Source organism: Rhinichthys klamathensis, unplaced genomic scaffold, assembly GCF_029890125.1.
Source record: "Rhinichthys klamathensis goyatoka isolate OS25496 unplaced genomic scaffold, OSU_Roscu_1.1 h1tg000194l_1, whole genome shotgun sequence".
In the NCBI taxonomy this organism is placed as follows: domain Eukaryota; kingdom Metazoa; phylum Chordata; class Actinopteri; order Cypriniformes; family Leuciscidae; genus Rhinichthys; species Rhinichthys klamathensis.
The window spans coordinates 25,004-45,310 of NW_026606720.1; the positions used below are offsets into that span (position 1 = coordinate 25,004).

The 20,307-nt window shown below is 41.1% G+C and overlaps 1 protein-coding gene across 3 annotated transcripts in view; it reads left to right on the forward strand.

Moving 5' to 3' along the window:
- The window catches only part of urb1 (URB1 ribosome biogenesis homolog), a 50,851-nt gene that overhangs the window by 24,574 nt on the left and 5,970 nt on the right, over positions 1–20,307 (forward strand). For all 3 annotated transcript variants that reach the window (XM_056262547.1, XM_056262549.1, XM_056262548.1), the window contains exons 27-39: positions 1,076–1,134; positions 4,438–4,628; positions 5,416–5,526; positions 5,617–5,680; positions 5,768–5,936; positions 11,719–11,827; positions 13,449–13,609; positions 14,249–14,360; positions 14,460–14,566; positions 14,756–14,899; positions 16,042–16,151; positions 16,227–16,424; positions 18,149–18,390. In XM_056262547.1, coding sequence (XP_056118522.1) covers positions 1,076–1,134; positions 4,438–4,628; positions 5,416–5,526; positions 5,617–5,680; positions 5,768–5,936; positions 11,719–11,827; positions 13,449–13,609; positions 14,249–14,360; positions 14,460–14,566; positions 14,756–14,899; positions 16,042–16,151; positions 16,227–16,424; positions 18,149–18,390 — 1,777 coding nt within the window. The remainder of the gene's footprint in view (positions 1–1,075; positions 1,135–4,437; positions 4,629–5,415; positions 5,527–5,616; positions 5,681–5,767; positions 5,937–11,718; positions 11,828–13,448; positions 13,610–14,248; positions 14,361–14,459; positions 14,567–14,755; positions 14,900–16,041; positions 16,152–16,226; positions 16,425–18,148; positions 18,391–20,307) is intronic.

Below are 20,307 nucleotides of genomic sequence, written 5' to 3' on the forward strand. Positions count from 1 at the left end.
CGCGAAGGTGCGCGCGGCAAAAATGACGTCATTGCGGTGTGGGCGGTCGTGCGCGTTGGGTGCGCAAGACCCCATTTCGCCTGCCGGTGTGCACGGCACTTTTTGTAACATCGCGCGCGGCGCCGTATCCGAAGATGAACGACTTCGAGCCGAATTTGGCCGAACTGGTGCGTCTGTATCAGCATGTTTATGATCCTTCTATACACAGAGACATTTGCATTGATGGGCGACCATAAAAGCCTCTCATTTTGTGAATAGGAACACATTTGCATTAAGCACCCAGTTTGCACTTGTCTAAAGTAACTGCTTACATTTACAAAATAAGCCTACAATAGCAGAAGTAAGCCCTGCTGATGAAATTAACACTCTTCAATAAGGCTTCAGTTGTTTAGTTTACATGCAGTGAAAGTACAATAAACCTACTACATTTAATACTCTTTTTATATGAATCAGCAATTAATAAACTACTAATAAACGGCAAACTACTTCTTCACTGCTGATTCCTGGTGGTTTAGAAGAGAATTACTACGAGTCGCCCCCTGTCGTTTCACAGAATAGCACAACGGCGAGCGCGTCAAGTATAAACGCCTCGTCCGTTTGGAGAGGTCCGCGCGCAGTCAGCGGAGACTCGCGCTCTTGCGGACGCGTCGAGTATAAACAAGGCTTTACCGTTCTAGGTGGATGAACAGCTGGTTAAGGTTATCATCATAATTCCTGTGGGTGGGGTTAGCTCCATGTAAACAGTACTTTAATGATAGTTATTTCACATTTTTTTCTTTTAATATTATTCAAAAGTTAATGAGGTTTCCAGATTTAGATGTTTAAAGTTGAAAAGTGATTCAAACTAGCCTCATGATAACGTGTTTTTGTTTTACTATTGAAACTTGCATATTTTATTTTATTTTATTCACATATATTAAATATTTGTTGTAAACTGTGCTAATAACAACATTTGTGCCACACAAGCATAATGTAGTTATATACATTTGTACAATATTTTGTACACTTACACATTTTTGTTATGTAAATAGCTCAACATTCAGCTGATGTTTACTGCATGTTTGGTTTATTGCAGATCGTTCCAGAAAATATCACTGCATCAGACTGGAACACCTTTGTCAAGTCTGGGCTGAAGTAAGTGTCTTTTCTCTTAAAGTCCTCATTTGATCCCTTAAAACTCATCTTGGATCACTAAAATTACATAAAAAAAATTCCCTTCAAAAAAAAATCTTCATGCCTTAAAATAGCTTGAATGTATAATAGCTTTAACACCCTTGCCTCATGTATTATACGCGGTTCTATGTATATGCAAATGAGCCCCGCCTCCACTCACTCACACCAGTTCAGAGATCCACTGGTTGACGGTCACACGTTGATCTGATTGGTTACAAGGTAGTTTGTGACGTCAGAAACACCAGTGATTTCAAACCGTGTTTTCGAGACTGTCTTTGGTTCACTGCAGTTTTAAGCAGAAAATACTCAGCAATGCTGTCGACTTATGAATTTACACATGGTTTGTCTTAAAGCATATTAAAAACACCACATAGACATATAAACAACATTAAAAACTGGATTTTCACCACAGGGGGACTTTAGGGGCTTTCGCACTGTATAAACCTTTTCATAGTTCCTAGAACTAATGGCGGAAATACCCGGATTTTGGCTTATTCGCACCGCAGGAACTGGGAACGATTTAGTTCTAGGAACTCCTTTTGGAGAAACTAATTGAGCTTCTACTTCAGAGTCGGTCTAAACCAGCACTATAGGAACTACCAGTGACGTCTGAGGCCGTTTCGTCCGATGCCTTTTTGTCTGAGGCTGTTTCGTCTGATGCCTTTTTGTCCGATGCCTTTATGTCCGATGCCTTTTTGTCTGAGGCTGTTTCGTCTGATGCCTTTTTGTCTGAGGCTGTTTCATCTGATGCCTTTTTGTCTGAGGCTGTTTCGTCTGATGCCTTTTTGTCTGAGGTCGTTTCGTCCGATGCCTTAATGTCCGATGCCTTTTTGTCTGATGCTGTTTTGTCCGATGCATTTTAGTCTGATGCCTTTTTGTCTGAGGCCGTTTCGTCCGATGCCTTTTTGTCTGAGGCTGTTTTGTCTGATGCTGTTTCGTCCGATGCATTTTTGTCTGAGGCTGTTTGTCTGAGGCTGTTTGTCTGAGGCTGTTTCGTCCGATGCCTTTTTGTCTGAGGCTGTTTGTCTGAGGCTGTTTGTCTGATGCTGTTTCGTCCGATGCCTTTTTGTCTGAGGCTGTTTGTCTGAGGCTGTTTGTCTGAGGCTGTTTGTCTGATGCTGTTTCGTCCGATGCCTTTTAGTCTGATGCCTTTTTGTCTGAGGCTGTTTCGTCCGATGCCTTTTAGTCTGATGCCTTTTTGTCTGAGGCTGTTTCGTCCGATGCCTTTTTGTCTGAGGCTGTTTGTCTGATGCTGTTTCGTCCGATGCCTTTTAGTCTGATGCCTTTTTGTCTGAGGCCGTTTCGTCCGATGCCTTTTTGTCTGAGGCTGTTTTGTCTGATGCTGTTTCGTCCGATGCCTTTTTGTCTGAGGCTGTTTGTCTGAGGCCGTTTGTCTAAGGCTGTTTCGTCCGATGCCTTTTTGTCTGAGGCTGTTTGTCCGATGCCTTTTTGTCTGAGGCTGTTTGTCTGAGGCTGTTTGTCTGAGGCTGTTTCGTCCGATGCCTTTTTGTCTGAGGCTGTTTTGTCTGATGCTGTTTCGTCCGATGCCTTTTAGTCTGATGCCTTTTTGTCTGAGGCTGTTTCGTCCGATGCCTTTTTGTCTGAGGCTGTTTGTCTGATGCTGTTTCGTTCGATGCCTTTTAGTCTGATGCCTTTTTGTCTGAGGCCGTTTCGTCCGATGCCTTTTTGTCTGAGGCTGTTTTGTCTGATGTCGTTTCATCCGATGCCTTTTCGTCTGATGCCTTTTTGTCTGAGGCTGTTTCGTCTGATGCCTTTTTGTCTGAGGTCGTTTCGTCCGATGCCTTTATGTCCGATGCCTTTTTGTCTGAGGCTGTTTTGTCTGATGCTGTTTCGTCCGATGCATTTTAGTCTGATTCCTTTTTGTCTGAGGCCGTTTCATCCGATGTCTTTTTGTCTGAGGCTGTTTGTCTGATGCTGTTTCGTCCGATGCCTTTTAGTCTGATGCCTTTTTGTCTGAGGTTGTTTTGTCTGATGTCGTTTCGTCCGATGCCTTTTTGTCTGAGGCTGTTTTGTCCGATGCCTTTTTGTCTGAGGCTGTTTTGTCTGATGTCGTTTCGTCCGATGCCTTTTTGTCTGAGGCTGTTTGTCTGATGCTGTTTCGTCCGATGCCTTTTAGTCTGATGCCTTTTTGTCTGAGGCTGTTTCGTCCGATGCCTTTTAGTCTAGGCTTGCCGCGATAGACGGTGTTGACGGTGTTACCGGTTTTAAGCCCCATCACCGGTGACATCACTTTCCCACCGTGACACCGCGATGTCTTGACTTTTTTAAAGTATTCGTTTTTGCTAAAATATTTATTTGAATTAATTAAAAATAATAATTATCAATGATTTAGTTCAGAAGAGAGCATACATTATAATTAAAAACTGAACTGCGCAGTGCGCAGCGTGCCAAGAGCCAGTCACGTCACAGATCAGCAAGCATCAGGATTCCATTTAGCACGTGTGGAGATGAGAACGAGTCAAATTACAGAAAAGCAAGATAATGGCGGAATGTGTAATTTATTTAGGCTTGTTTTATTTTCTTATTCGTTAATAAACGTTTTATGGTTCTTATTTGTTTGGGCCCACAGTTTGACGATTTTCAGCCTATGCATGGGGTTATTTTTTTATTCGTTTGTTATGCTAATAAAAGTTCTGTCTATAAATAAAAGTTTTATTATCAGCGAGCCGAGTTGTTGTTTTTTTGTCCATTCAAGCAATTGACGCTGAATTGCCAATTGACGCTTATTTCGAAAGTGAAAGTATAACGCGCACGCATTTAAAAGCTATTTAACCCCCCCGCCCCGCCCCCAACGGTGACACCGGGATTACCGGTGTTGTGACACGTCGATTAACCGGTGGGAAATTTTCCTCACCGCGGCAACCCTATTTTAGTCTGATGCCTTTTTGTCTGAGGCTGTTTCGTCTGATGCCTAATTGTATGAGACCTGACACCTGACATTGTTTTTCCTGAGACCTGAAGCTTTTCAGTCTGAGGCGCGATGCCGTTTTGTCCAATGACTGAAGCCTTTTAGACTGAGGCATGATGCCTTGTTTTCATATGTCTGAGGATGTCCTAAAATGTACACCGTAGACGTGGCACTAAATAAAACAATCTGAATCTGAATCTTAGAACTACCCGGTGTGAAAGGCCCTTTTAATGAACAAAAGCTAACAGGACACAAATTGTTTACTAGCTTACTCTGATGACACTATCAGTGTGCGTTTTGGCTAACTAAAACTGCTCTTAAAATTCCACTCTCAGGTATCGATACAGTGACTCAAGCTTTCTGGGGACCTTAAACACCCTTGTGGAGATCATATATGGAAGACCAGAGACCCCTAAAGAGCTGCTGCCCATGTCTACCATCCACATGATGACCACCAGTCACTCTCTGTTCCTGCCCACGATGCTGGCCACACAGAACGAGTCCCACAGTCCTCATCCGTCTAAAGGTAATGAAGCAGAGACCAACCATATCAGCAGCTCAATGTCCTCCTCCTGTGGCGCATGAAGCTTATCTTTTGATTGGCATCTAAACATAAATATTTGGATATTTTTTTGTCATTTTTAAATGAATGATGATCAGTTTAAAGTCAAAGTCAAGATGATGTTTGAAGTGCTTCTACTTCTAGATGAAAAATATTTTCAGAATTATTGCATTCCTGTTGGGGTTGCATGTGCATCCTCGCTCATTCATTGAAGTCTGTGAAGTTTAACGGAGACTTGCTTGCTAAAATGAAATGACACACTTCTGACAGGAGGGCAGTCTGCTTTAAAAAGTAGGCTTATGAGTTAGATTGAAGCGCTTAATATAAAGCATGTCTAATGTTTAGGACAACTTGGATTGTCCACTTTTCCCACAACAGCTCAATATTTTCAGATGTTTTTGCAGCTTAAATCAATATACACACAGTACTGTCCCATCTTAGCTGGAAACCTCTGCGTTCCACACACAGATGTCCTTCACTTTCAGTGGTTGAAACAATGCTTTCGTTTGTTACACATGCATGCCGGACCGAAAGACCCATAGGCTACCTATAGTTGTCAGTGCAAATATGTGTACCATTACACTCCTAATGTTCCTCCTAAAAAATGTATCAAGTTTTTTTTTCTTTTCTTTTTTTCGTCTTGCTAAGGGTTCTGCCTCTATCACTATTCCTTAGATTTAGGATTATGGATTCAAACAACCTCTTCTGGATGATTGTTGTTTAAAATAATAATAATATTAATGTTTTCCAGAATCATTGGTATCTTTCTTGCTTACGCTGGTGAAAAAATGTCCTGAAGTGTGTAACAGCAACCACTTCCTCGTGCTGCTTGGTGCGTATGGAGCTTCGCTGAGCACCACAGGTAAATTACCCACTTGACATGATTCATTTGATTTGAACTTTGTATGAAGTCAGTTATGTGATTTAGTGAAATGTTTTTTGGTTATCGCAGACCAGAAGCTTCTACTTGTGCTCCAGGAGTATGAGAAGAACAACATCAGTCTCACGGAGTTTCAGTACGTTTCAGCATATTTCACATCACACGTTTGAAGATGATTTCCACAAACAGAAAACGGTGGTTTACTGCATGTGTTTGTGGTCAGGTATGTGCTCTGGGGTCCCGCCGCGGTGGAGCACCATAAAGCCCGTAAGAGCCTGGGACCTTCCCTGTGGCAGAAGCCCAGTTCAGAGCAGCTGCTGTCACTGCTTAGCGCAGACATGATGTTAAACACCGTGACACACTTCCCACAGCAGCGACGCATCATCCTTCAGGTAACAACAGGCGAGAGTAAATGACATACAGTATTTTAAGGTATTATAATATATCTGTCCCAAAGGGTTAGTTCACCCAAAAATGAAAATTATGTCTTTAATTACTCACCCTCATGTCGTTCCAAACACGTACGACTTGCGTTCATCTTTACAACACAAATGAAGATATTTTTAATGAAATCGAAAAGATTTCTGTCTCTCCATTGAAAGTCTATTCCAGCCAAACTTTGGTGCTAGTACTGGGTTGGACCCCCTTTTGCCTTCAGAAGTGCCTTAATTCTTCATGGCAGAGATTCAACAAGGTGCTGGTCTATATTGACATGATATCATCACGTAGTTGCTGCAGATTTGTCGTCTGCACATCCATGATGTGAATCTGCTGTTCCAGCACATCCCAAAGATGCTCTACTGGATTGAGATCTGGCGAGTGTGGAGGCCGTTCGAGTTTAGTGAACTCACTGTCATGTTCAATAAAAATGGTTTGAGATGATCTGATCTGATCTTTGTGACATGGCCTGTTATCCTGCTGGAAGAGGCCATCAGAAGATGATACACTGGTCATAAATGGACAGCAACAATTCTCGGGTAGACTGTGGTATTTAACCGATGCTCAATTGGTACTGAGGGGCACAAAGTGTGCCAATAAAATACCATTACACCAGCACCAGCCTGAACCGCTGATACAACGCAGGACAGATCCATGCTTTCATGTTGTTTATGCCAAATTCTGACCCGACCGTCCGAATGTTGCAGCAGAAATCCCGACTCATCAGACCAGGCAATGTTTTTCAAATCTTCTATTGTCCAGTTTTGGTGAACTGTAGCCTCAGTTTGTTGTTCTCAGCTGAGAGAGTGTCACCGGTGTGTTTCTTCTGCTTCTGTAGCTCTTCTGCTTCAAGGTTTGATGTGTTGAGTGTTCAGAGATGCTCTTCTGCTTCAAGGTTTGATGTGTTGTGTGTTCAGAGATGCTCTTCTGCTTCAAGGTTTGATGTGTTGTGTGTTCAGAGATGCTCTTCTGCTTCAAGGTTTGATGTGTTGAGTGTTTAGAGATGCTCTTCTGCTTCAAGGTTTGATTTGTTGTGTGTTCAGAGATGCTCTTCTGCTTCAAGGTTTGATGTGTTGAGTGTTCAGAGATGCTCTTCTGCTTCAAGGTTTGATGTGTTGAGTGTTTAGAGATGCTCTTCTGCTTCAAGGTTTGATGTGTTGAGTGTTTAGAGATGCTCTTCTGCTTCAAGGTTTGATTTGTTGTGTGTTCAGAGATGCTCTTCTGCTTCAAGGTTTGATTTGTTGTGTGTTCAGAGATGCTCTTCTGCTTCAAGGTTTGACGTGTTGAGTGTTCAGAGATGCTCTTCTGCTTCAAGGTTTGATGTGTTGAGTGTTCAGAGATGCTCTTCTGCTTCAAGGTTTGATGTGTTGAGTGTTCGGAGATGCTCTTCTGCTTCAAGGTTTGATGTGTTGAGTGTTCGGAGATGCTCTTCTGCTTCACGGTTTGATGTGTTGAGTGTTCAGAGATGCTCTTCTGCTTCAAGGTTTGATGTGTTGAGTGTTCAGAGATGCTCTTCTGCTTCAAGGTTTGATGTGTTGAGTGTTTAGAGATGCTCTTCTGCTTCAAGGTTTGATGTGTTGAGTGTTCAGAGATGCTCTTCTGCTTCAAGGTTTGATGTGTTGAGTGTTTAGAGATGCTCTTCTGCTTCAAGGTTTGATTTGTTGTGTGTTCAGAGATGCTCTTCTGCTTCAAGGTTTGATTTGTTGTGTGTTCAGAGATGCTCTTCTGCTTCAAGGTTTGATGTGTTGAGTGTTCAGAGATGCTCTTCTGCTTCAAGGTTTGATGTGTTGAGTGTTCAGAGATGCTCTTCTGCTTCAAGGTTTGATGTGTTGAGTGTTCGGAGATGCTCTTCTGCTTCACGGTTTGATGTGTTGAGTGTTCAGAGATGCTCTTCTGCTTCAAGGTTTGATGTGTTGAGTGTTCAGAGATGCTCTTCTGCTTCAAGGTTTGATGTGTTGAGTGTTCAGAGATGCTCTTCTGCTTCAAGGTTTGATGTGTTGTGTGTTCAGAGATGCTCTTCTGCTTCAAGGTTTGATGTGTTGAGTGTTCAGAGATGCTCTTCTGCTTCACGGTTTGATGTGTTGAGTGTTGTTCAGAGAGATGCTCTTCTGCTTCACGGTTTGATGTGTTGAGTGTTCAGAGATGCTCTTCTGCTTCAAGGTTTGATGTGTTGAGTGTTCAGAGATGCTCTTCTGCTTCAAGGTTTGATGTGTTGTGTGTTCAGAGACGCTCTTCTGCTTCAAGGTTTGATGTGTTGAGTGTTCAGAGATGCTCTTCCGCTTCAAGGTTTGATGTGTTGAGTGTTCAGAGATGCTCTTCTGCTTCAAGGTTTGATGTGTTGTGTGTTCAGAGATGCTCTTCTGCTTCAAGGTTTGATGTGTTGAGTGTTCAGAGATGCTCTTCTGCTTCAAGGTTTGATGTGTTGTGTGTTCAGAGATGCTCTTCTGCTTCAAGGTTTGATGTGTTGAGTGTTCAGAGATGCTCTTCTGCTTCAAGGTTTGATGTGTTGAGTGTTCAGAGATGCTCTTCTGCTTCAAGGTTTGGTGTGTTGAGTGTTCGGAGATGCTCTTCTGCTTCAAGGTTTGATGTGTTGAGTGTTCAGAGATGCTCTTCTGCTTCAAGGTTTGATGTGTTGAGTGTTCAGAGATGCTCTTCTGCTTCACGGTTTGATGTGTTGAGTGTTCAGAGATGCTCTTCTGCTTCAAGGTTTGATGTGTTGAGTGTTCAGAGATGCTCTTCTGCTTCAAGGTTTGATGTGTTGAGTGTTCAGAGATGCTCTTCTGCTTCAAGGTTTGATGTGTTGAGTGTTCAGAGATGCTCTTCTGCTTCAAGGTTTGATGTGTTGAGTGTTCAGAGATGCTCTTCTGCTTCAAGGTTTGATGTGTTGAGTGTTCAGAGATGCTCTTCTGCTTCAAGGTTTGATGTGTTGAGTGTTCAGAGATGCTCTTCTGCTTCAAGGTTTGATGTGTTGAGTGTTCAGAGATGCTCTTCTGCTTCAAGGTTTGATGTGTTGAGTGTTCAGAGATGCTCTTCTGCTTCAAGGTTTGATGTGTTGTGTGTTCAGAGATGCTCTTCTGCTTCAAGGTTTGATGTGTTGAGTGTTTAGAGATGCTCTTCTGCTTCAAGGTTTGATTTGTTGTGTGTTCAGAGATGCTCTTCTGCTTCAAGGTTTGATGTGTTGAGTGTTCAGAGATGCTCTTCTGCTTCAAGGTTTGATGTGTTGAGTGTTTAGAGATGCTCTTCTGCTTCAAGGTTTGATGTGTTGAGTGTTTAGAGATGCTCTTCTGCTTCAAGGTTTGATTTGTTGTGTGTTCAGAGATGCTCTTCTGCTTCAAGGTTTGATTTGTTGTGTGTTCAGAGATGCTCTTCTGCTTCAAGGTTTGACGTGTTGAGTGTTCAGAGATGCTCTTCTGCTTCAAGGTTTGATGTGTTGAGTGTTCAGAGATGCTCTTCTGCTTCAATGTTTGATGTGTTGAGTGTTCGGAGATGCTCTTCTGCTTCAAGGTTTGATGTGTTGAGTGTTCGGAGATGCTCTTCTGCTTCACGGTTTGATGTGTTGAGTGTTCAGAGATGCTCTTCTGCTTCAAGGTTTGATGTGTTGAGTGTTCAGAGATGCTCTTCTGCTTCAAGGTTTGATGTGTTGAGTGTTTAGAGATGCTCTTCTGCTTCAAGGTTTGATGTGTTGAGTGTTCAGAGATGCTCTTCTGCTTCAAGGTTTGATGTGTTGAGTGTTTAGAGATGCTCTTCTGCTTCAAGGTTTGATTTGTTGTGTGTTCAGAGATGCTCTTCTGCTTCAAGGTTTGATTTGTTGTGTGTTCAGAGATGCTCTTCTGCTTCAAGGTTTGATGTGTTGAGTGTTCAGAGATGCTCTTCTGCTTCAAGGTTTGATGTGTTGAGTGTTCAGAGATGCTCTTCTGCTTCAAGGTTTGATGTGTTGAGTGTTCGGAGATGCTCTTCTGCTTCACGGTTTGATGTGTTGAGTGTTCAGAGATGCTCTTCTGCTTCAAGGTTTGATGTGTTGAGTGTTCAGAGATGCTCTTCTGCTTCAAGGTTTGATGTGTTGAGTGTTCAGAGATGCTCTTCTGCTTCAAGGTTTGATGTGTTGTGTGTTCAGAGATGCTCTTCTGCTTCAAGGTTTGATGTGTTGAGTGTTCAGAGATGCTCTTCTGCTTCACGGTTTGATGTGTTGAGTGTTGTTCAGAGAGATGCTCTTCTGCTTCACGGTTTGATGTGTTGAGTGTTCAGAGATGCTCTTCTGCTTCAAGGTTTGATGTGTTGAGTGTTCAGAGATGCTCTTCTGCTTCAAGGTTTGATGTGTTGTGTGTTCAGAGACGCTCTTCTGCTTCAAGGTTTGATGTGTTGAGTGTTCAGAGATGCTCTTCTGCTTCAAGGTTTGATGTGTTGAGTGTTCAGAGATGCTCTTCTGCTTCAAGGTTTGATGTGTTGTGTGTTCAGAGATGCTCTTCTGCTTCAAGGTTTGATGTGTTGAGTGTTCAGAGATGCTCTTCTGCTTCAAGGTTTGATGTGTTGAGTGTTCAGAGATGCTCTTCTGCTTCAAGGTTTGATGTGTTGAGTGTTCAGAGATGCTCTTCTGCTTCAAGGTTTGATGTGTTGAGTGTTCAGAGATGCTCTTCTGCTTCAAGGTTTGATGTGTTGAGTGTTCAGAGATGCTCTTCTGCTTCAAGGTTTGATGTGTTGAGTGTTCAGAGACGCTCTTCTGCTTCAAGGTTTGGTGTGTTGAGTGTTCAGAGATGCTCTTCTGCTTCAAGGTTTGATGTGTTGAGTGTTCAGAGATGCTCTTCTGCTTCAAGGTTTGATGTGTTGAGTGTTCAGAGATGCTCTTCTGCTTCAAGGTTTGATGTGTTGAGTGTTCAGAGACGCTCTTCTGCTTCAAGGTTTGATGTGTTGAGTGTTCAGAGATGCTCTTCTGCTTCAAGGTTTGATGTGTTGAGTGTTCAGAGATGCTCTTCTGCTTCAAGGTTTGATGTGTTGAGTGTTCAGAGACGCTCTTCTGCTTCAAGGTTTGGTGTGTTGAGTGTTCAGAGATGCTCTTCTGCTTCAAGGTTTGATGTGTTGTGTGTTCAGAGATGGCACCAAGGCATTTTTTCCCACAGAAGTGCTGCTAAATTAATATTTTCACTTAGAGATGGTTAAGCCTGAAAATCCCAGTGGATAAGCAGTTTCTGAAATACTCAGACCAGCCCGTCTGCCACCAACAACCATGCCACATTCAAACTCACTTCTTTTGAATTCAAAATCACCTTTCTTCCCGATTCTGATGCTCAGTTTGAACTTCACCAGATCATCTTGATCATGTCTACATGCCTAAATGCATTGAGTTTCTGCCATGTGATTGGCTGATTAGATATTTGTGTTAAGTTGAACAAGGAAGACCTCGGTGAGTGCAATGTCAACCGAGTAGTAAGCTAGTAAACCGTTTTAGTCCTGTTTGCTTTTGTTTATATGTAAAATAGAAGCCTAAATGAGGTCTGTTCATCATATAAAGTGATTTTTTTTTCTCTTCAGAAGACTTCAATTAAACCGCTTGTTTCATATGGAATTATTTTACAATCTCCTTATGAACAATGTGAAGCCTCAGAGTTTTGGGTGAACTAACCTTTACAACAAATTCTAAATTGAATTATTCCTGTTTACTTTATAGAAGTAGGAAAATAAATGAATTGTACCATTTTAAAGGCTGAGCTATGCATGAACATCACATAACTCTTTCTACAGGGCAGCAGAAACTCGGTGTACACGCAGGAAGGCAAGAGTCCTCTCGATCTGTCATCTCTGTACGACCCCTGTTTCCTCCTCCCTCTCTTCAGCTTCATCCTTCGCCCAGGTAACCTCACATGACATGCCCACAATGCTGGTTTCTGGCTCTGTGTATTTACTAGTATTTAGGTACTTTGTCTAGCACTTGTATACAATGTATTGGGACCATATTGCCGGCTGTTATTAGTGATTTTTATTTTTTTATTTTTTATTTATTGTATCAGTCGAGCATTTATTTAATCAAGCTCCAAAAGTCGCTCGTTTTCATATTACGGGATCTGTGACGTCACAGGCAAATGCATTTGCATACGACTGCCTCCTGAGCAAGACATCAACGAATAGTTATACATCATTGAACCATAAGCCCCGCCCAGTGGCGCTTAGTCGCTTAACGGCTGACATTTGCTTTCCCTGGATGTGAGCATCACGTCTAAAGCAAACAGAAGCCATTATAATCAGTGACGCTGTCTACACTGGATACAGTTTACAGATTTGTGTTGTTCAGATTCTGATGTATCCACACACACTTGAGCCTGTCGACAACAACAAGTCAAATGAAGTCAAGTCAAGTCATCTTCATTTATATAGCGCTTTAAACAATGGAGATTGTTTCAAAGCAGCTTTACAGAGATAAACATACAATTTACGGTAACAGAGATTGTTTTGGCTTTACAGCGATTTTGAATAATGTTATTTCCGGCTAAAGTTGGTTTTGATTGATTCACTTCCAGCAAAATTATAATTTGTTATTACATTAGGGGCCACTAAGACGCCGGCGTTCTCTCTAAACAGACTTTAAACGCGAACCTGTGACCTGATGGCGTTCACATGCGCATTCAAAATTGATTCTATAGTTAAATTCGTTTGAATATGTGTGCGCAGGTTTGTAATTTCCCTACAAACCATGCCTAAACAAACTACTTGTCTTGCCTATGAAGAGTTAAAGGACGTTCACGTTGAAAGTTTAAACAGCTTATTTGTATCTTCAAAAGGATCCCACCGTCAGAAACAAGTGGATGGTTTATTTAATAGCGTCCCAGATCACGTCAGAGCATTATATGTTTGTTCGGAGCATTTTGTTTTGTAAACGAGGCACAGTGTAACGGAAAGTTTGCAAATAAACTTTTGTTGAAATATGAAGCAGTCAGCTGTATTTCATCTGGCTTTAGCAGCTGCATCACAGCACATAAGTAATGATTTCATAATGCTTTGTCTGTAAATTACGATTTTATATGGATAATGTTTTTAAAACACTAGCTCATGTTTAATAGTGAGTGGGCGTTGATGCTGTTTCCTATGAACCGACGTTAGCCAATTATAACAGTGTCTGTTTACTGACAAACCTTAAAGCAGCCGCCCTTCAAAAATACACATATATATTTAAATTTAAAGTGTACCTCAAGTAACATGTTAAAATAAAAAATCAATGTCATGACCCCTTTAAATCTGCCATAAGATCAACACAATATTCACATTCATTAATTATTAATTTTATATGGCCAACAAAATCATTGTGAACATTTTAGTCAGTATCTAGACATATGTCAAGTAATTTTTTTTTTTTTTTTATCTGAAAACATTTCATCAGATTGAAACATTTGCCTGCAAGCCTGCTTTTTCAAGGTCACACATTTTGTGGTGTATTTCCATTTGTTCACCCGTGCTGTGACCTGTCTCTCCCGCATCAGAGTGTGCGGTGGACTGCCAGAAGTTCGTCTCCAGTCATGCTTTGGGTGTCGCAGTGGCGGCCCTGAGCAGCTGTGACCCTAAAGTGAGGGCCGCGGGGTACCAAGTCCTGGGATCCTTTTATCAGCACCTGGAGGGCGCTCGATTCAGAGAGAAGAGACAGGTAGAGATGTGTTACTGTTTACAAGTGTCAAATATCACTGTTTGTAAGATTTATTTGAAGATTGTTCCATTTCTGTACTTTTTTTTCCGTATTTTATGCAGTTTTATACTTTGCTTTCAGTGTTGTAATAATGGGAAATATTTATAAAATTTGACACTACATTTTTGTATATAATATACCCTTCAAACGTTTGAGTTCAGTAAGATTTGTGAGTACCGTAAACATTAAATAGATTAAAAGTTACAGTAAAAACATTTGTTACAAAAGATTTCTATTTCAAATTATTGCTGTTCTTTTAAACTTTTTCAAAGAATCCTGTAAAAAAAAAGTACAACATTGATAATAGTAAAAAAAAATCTTGAGCACTAAATCAGCATATTAGAGTAAAAAGGATCATGTGACACTGAAGACTGAAGTGTCTCTAATATCTGCTGAAAATACAGCATTCCCGTCATATAAATTATATTTTAAAATGCATTCAAATAGAAAATAGTTATTTTAAATTGTAAATAATATCACACTATTATTTACTGTATTTTATTGTATCAAATAAATGCTAAATCTTACTGACCCCAACTTTTAAATTTTTTATTATATTATTTATTTATTTTAATATTTATGTTTTTATATAATATCCAGCTTCTGTACTTGCTTGACACCGTTAAGAACGGGATCCAAAAGCGAAACCTCCAGGTACCGTTTGTACACGTGGCCTTCATTGCTAAAGTCGCTCAGCAAATCTTGAGACCTGGTGAGTGTGTTCATCACTTGACACGTTATCTCATAATAAGAGATCTGGAATCAGAGTGAAGTTTGCCAAAACCCTGAGTTCAACTTTTCCCCGCTGTAGAGGAACACATGTACATGGTGGTGAGCAGATTTCTTCTGGGAACTCAGTTTCTGGACCTCAAGAGAATTCCTGACTTCTTCAAACTCTTCTACAGCTTTGATCTGGAGGTAATGAAACATCAGAGATCATGTGACTGGACACTTATGGTTGCATAGCAAATAACTCATGGGTGACAAATACAGTACGCTTGGTAATATAGTATACATTCAAAAATGTTCAAGTAAACATGTCTTTAGCCAATGAATGTTGTAGTTGCTGAAGACTCGACTCTGATTTGTCTCTGTTTCTCTGTCCAGCACAAAATGGAGCGCGAGTGGGGTTTGAGTATTTTGGAGGAAGGGGTCCGGGATAAGCTGTGCTACGAGCTCTGTGAGAAGCAAGGCATCTATCAGACCCTGCTGGGCTTCGGCAGCACGCCGCTGTGTGACCAGGCCTCTCAGGTGCACAGCAACATCCGCTCTCTCTCTGTGTGTGTGTGTGTGTGTGTGTGTGTGTGTGTGTTCAGATGTGCTGCTAGTGAGAGAAGCAACAATGTAGGGCAGATTAAACTCTTAACGTGCTTCCATTGCCTTCAGATACAGTCCCTGTAAGTGTGAAATTACTGCTCGAAATAAGTTGCATCTGAGAATTAGTTGCAGAATACAATAAGCTCTAATATTGTTTAAAACAAATATATATAAAATATTTTTTCTTGATTAGTACAGAATCCATAAAAAAAAAAAAAAAAACTTTTTGTTGTTAATTTTTAAAGGAATGTTTTAATATCCTAAACTTAATTTTAGGGTTTAAATTAGTTAGTACGCAAGTAAGTAATTCGAAAGTAAATTGTAAATGTATTAACTGAAATTTGACGTCCTAAAAGATGTAAGCTTAGCTGGTCTAAATAGGTCAACAGAAGGGTTAACTCAACCAAACGCATCCTATATGAGATTAATCTGATATATACAGCAACATAAAAGTCATATTACGACTTGCATCTGCACAAAAGGACAAGAATGCGCACGTGAATACGACCGTGCTCGTCTGAATGTGCAACTCCCATTGTGGATGCGCTCTTCCCATAACAACAACGCTGAAACACGGGCAACTAAAGCACAAATAATTTACAATGTTCTTTTACAGTAGTGTTCTCATTCTAATGTTATGCATATGGCAGATTGGTGCTTGCTTTTAACTGTATTTTCATGATCTAAGTGATTCCAGTTATCACTGCACATCAAAACACATCAGAAACAGCCCCAAATCCTGGAATAACCAATCAGAAAAAAATGAACTTACTGTTTGTGGTGCAGCTGATGTCATATATAACATGAGGATGCGCAGCGCTAGGTATTAATAAGCTGACGTTTCACACTGCAACACGCGATACATTGACATAAAGGCTCTACCTTTATGTCAATGTATCGCGTGTTGCAGTGTGAAACGTCAGCTTATTAATACCTAGGATTTTTGAAGTGTGAAAAGCCCTATAAAGTACTATACAAGTTTTCTAATTGTCACATATAGTCATACCTGTTGTGTAATATGGCATGGGATCTCTGGAAAACTGTTGATTTGACAATTTTCTGCTATGCTGTTCCAGATTCAGATAATGAATGTTTTGCGGCAGACGGCTCATGGCAACAGAGCAGCGTATGTCCTCACCAAAGAGCATGGAGTCCTAACATGGATATTACAGATTATAGAAAAGAGGTATTAATTTAAGCATTGGCATGTGCTTTAAGTCTCAGCGCTTTGTTAAAAACTGATTAGATTTGTTTCTTGTAGGAATGTTGACAGTAAGCTGTTGAGTTCGGTCATCGAGTTGCTTCATGCTCTGTGGTTCACTAATCTGGGTAATAAAGAGGGTAAAGCAGAAGCACACAGCACTACACCAGAGCGGACACACACCTCAGGCAAATGTCTTCCTCTGCCGATCATCAACGAGTTCCTGTGCGCGCTGCTCACAGTCATCAGACATCTGGGGTAAGTGAACAATCCATATGACCTCTGTTTTATTTATTTCCATGAGGTCAGCTTACAATATTATAATAATGGTATAATATATAATGGTTTTCCTGTGCCAAAAAACAGTCATGGGTTCGTTTTTCGTGTACGTTTTCCACTTTCTCTCTACGCCTTATGACAGGAATTCACAAGCTTTTTTCTCGGCAGAACCCCTTAGATGTAATATATTTTATAATATAAGTTAATATTTGAATAATTTAAGGACACATTCACGTTTATAGCTCTCTGATGATGGTTAATTGTCACATAACATGCAAGTATACATCGCATTATGATACATTCATAAAACAGTTCAGGCTGAAATGTGGGAAAACATGCAGATTGAGGAACGACAGATTACAAGAAAACTAATGTATTTCCTTGCTTGGCTAGAAACATTTTGCATACTTGAGTATGTTATGAGTAGATTCTGTTAACCTTTTATGCCCCCTTTTTTAAAGTCTTTATTTTGTTTTTGGACATTTCATACTTGAATGTTCAAAAAACACATTATTTTCCCCATACTCTCCATTGTTGCAGCTCCTCTCCTTCCCAGTCTGTCAGTAACGCTCTGTTTAGTTCCTGTCTCTATGAAGCCCCTCCGTCTTAAAAGCACAATGTGCTCTGATTGGTCGGATGGACCAGTGTGTTGTGATTGGTCAAGCGCTTCGAGCATGTGTTTTGGAAATGTCATAAATGCCATAATCGCGAGTTTCAACGCACTATAACACAACTCAACCAGACCAGGGCACTTTTTTGCGTTGCCTTAGGCGGGAATTATTTAAATGAGGAATATTTTGACAGAAGAAAACTCGAGACTTTAAACGAGGCGTTTCCGTGAGTTCAGAAACAGTGCGCGCTGACATACAGTAAAGAATAACTCCCTTTGGAGTGCTTTGTATCTCTGCAGACCTTTTCCATGCTCAAACAGCAACATTACACACTAAAGAAAGTTGAACATGTAAAAAAGCAGAATAGCTGGGTTTCAGTCACGTGATTATGATGACGCGCGAAATTCAGATGGAGGGCAGGGAGTGAAGAGCGCAATGGACGAGATGGAGGAAAGTCCGTACTGTACTACTTTACACGCTATTACAAGAGAAAGATATAAACAAAAAATCAAACATATGTTGGGCGTGATCATTACGTTATGAAGAGGAGTGATTTTTCAACTGAATTGAAAGATTTTTCTGCCATCGAGGCGGTAGATATCAGCAACTACCTCGTCTTACAGACATACTTTGACTTTACAAAGTTCGGAAACGTTACACAAACATAGCCACTTAAGTTGTATTAACTCACGTTTGATGAAGTGATCATTGCACACACAGGCATTTTCCCATTCGGCTCCTCCCGACCGCAGACGTAGGTTTGCAAGACGTTTTTCCGGAGTTTTTCGGTCAATTTCTTGCATTTCCCCCCTTATGAACAACAACTTTTGGTACACGATAAAAACTCCTCGTGGTTTCATCGATTTAAGTAACCATAAACGACGCAGAACATAGTCATTTTGAGTTTGTGTAGAGCTTTCTAAATACAGCCAATCACTTCCTGGCCTCCATTTGCATTTCGCGCCATGGCAACGCAGTGGCGTGACGTCATATGAAAACAAGCTATAGGACCACACACAATCACCACTTTTTTCATCAAAAGCAAGAATATAGTTTTAATGAACTACTTGCTCTTTCTCTGTTCCTGTTCAGGAGTGGTGTGAGCGCGCTTCAGCTGAAGGCAGTCCTGCACACACTCGACTCTGTACTGATGCATCATGGGACAGCTCTGAACGCTCATACAGAGGCAGGCTGGCTGACGCTACACCCACAGAAAGTGTCGTGCTCTGAAGTGCTCAGTCTCCTGCAGCGCTGGGCAACACTGGCCCGGGACGCCTCACTGCTGTCCGCTCTTCAGACCCTCATCAACAAACACAGAGTCAAAGAGCTGATGGGTAAGAGTCCAAACACATTACAGGTTCAGTACGAGTTAAAGGGTTCGTCCAATTCTGTCACTGTCGTTTGAAAGCTCTATAAGTTTTTGAAAAAATGTCTAAGGGCCAAATTTACTAACAGCTTGCATCAGCTCAAAATGTATGAGAGGAGAGTATTTAAATGAATAATGCAACGTGATTGACTGAGGCCCCATCCACACTACTGCGTTTTAGTTTAGAAACGGAGAATTAAAACGAATACGATCTCCGTCCACACCAGCGTTTTAGCTGCGTATTAGAATTGATCTCCGTCCACATTAAAACGACTGAAAACGCGGATCACGTGACCATTCACCAACACTGGGCATGCGCGTGCCGGTGTAAACACAACTTCATTGATAAAATGATCCCACCATGCTCTGGGTTAACCCCAAACCGACGCTCCATGTACAGTCAACGCCGCCGCTGCACACGGGGAATTGTCACAGATCGCTCGAATAATAGCTTGACTCCAGCGCATGTAGGCAGTTATAGCGTTGTAAAATGCAGAATTTACTTGTACAACCGCTGCTAGCAAAGATATACGCCATGACTGATGACACCCAAGCATAGAGCTGAGCGGGAGCCTCTACTACGTCATCGTTTCTAAAGTCCTCCGTTTTGTCCCGTCTACACTAAAACGCCCTCCGGAGATTCAAAACGAAAAACGGGTCGGCAGCGTTTCTAAACTTGTCCGTTTTGGGTCTCCGTTTTTGCCGTTTTAGTGTGGACGGGAGGTGCAAACGTAGCAAAAGGTCTCCGTTTTTAAACGAAAACGCAGTAGTGTGGACGGGGCCTAAGGTTTTTGCAAGTCCGTTTAACACCCCCCAAAAAGCTTGTCTTAACTTGTTTTGCGCTTGACATGCTGTGATGGTTGCTGAAGGAGGAACCGAAAGCGTGTGCTAGAAGGGACAGAATTTTATCCACTCATTTATTTGGAACGTCAGACGAACATTATCCGATCGTTATTTTACTTTGATGCGCCTGTATTGTTAGTAGATTACCCACACCTGATTCTCATCGGCTCTGCTTGTTTGCGGCCCTACGCTCTTGGTAGATTGTGGTGGTCATTATGGAAATGTTCTTAAATTCTCGCATTGTCAGTAGATTCACCTCCAGAACTTTACACATTCATCTGCACTTGTGGGATTGCCCTCTCACGCTAATTTGCCGTTTAGTAAATCAGATGTTCAGCGTGGCACTTGCACAGAATGTACATTGGGTCAATTTTAAACATTTAAATACTTAATAGTAACGCCACGAAATTTAAATAACGTGTTAACATGATGAACAAATCTCTTGCCATTCTTTTCTGTGTGATTTGCACATTTAGAAACTTCAGCGCCGTGGCAGTTCTATAAATGCTGAAATGACTGTAAAAATACGGAAAGCATAATCTTTAAACAAATATACTGCTCCAATAATGCACACATTTTAAATGAAGATTTTATGTAGGTGCTTTTATAAAGTTATAGGCTATATTTATCTACTTTTAAAGACCCCTGTGGTGAAAATCAAGCTTTTAATGTTGTTTTGTCAAACCATGTGTAAATTCATAAGTCGACAGCATTGCTGAGTATTTTCTCCTTAAAACTGCAGTGAATCAAAGACAGTCTCAAAAACACGGCTTGAAATCGCTGGTGTTTCTGACGTCACAAACTACCTTGTAACCAATCAGATCAACGTGTGATCGTCAACCAGTGGATCTCTGAGCTGAGTGAGTGATTGGAGGCGGGGCTCATTTACATATTCATAGAACCGCGTATACTAAATGAGGCAAGGGTGTAGAGTTACATTCAAGATATTTTAAGGCATGAAGATTTTTATTTTCAAGGAAAAAACTTTCAATATGTCATTTTTGTGATCAAAGATGAGATTTAAGGGATACAATTTTTGACT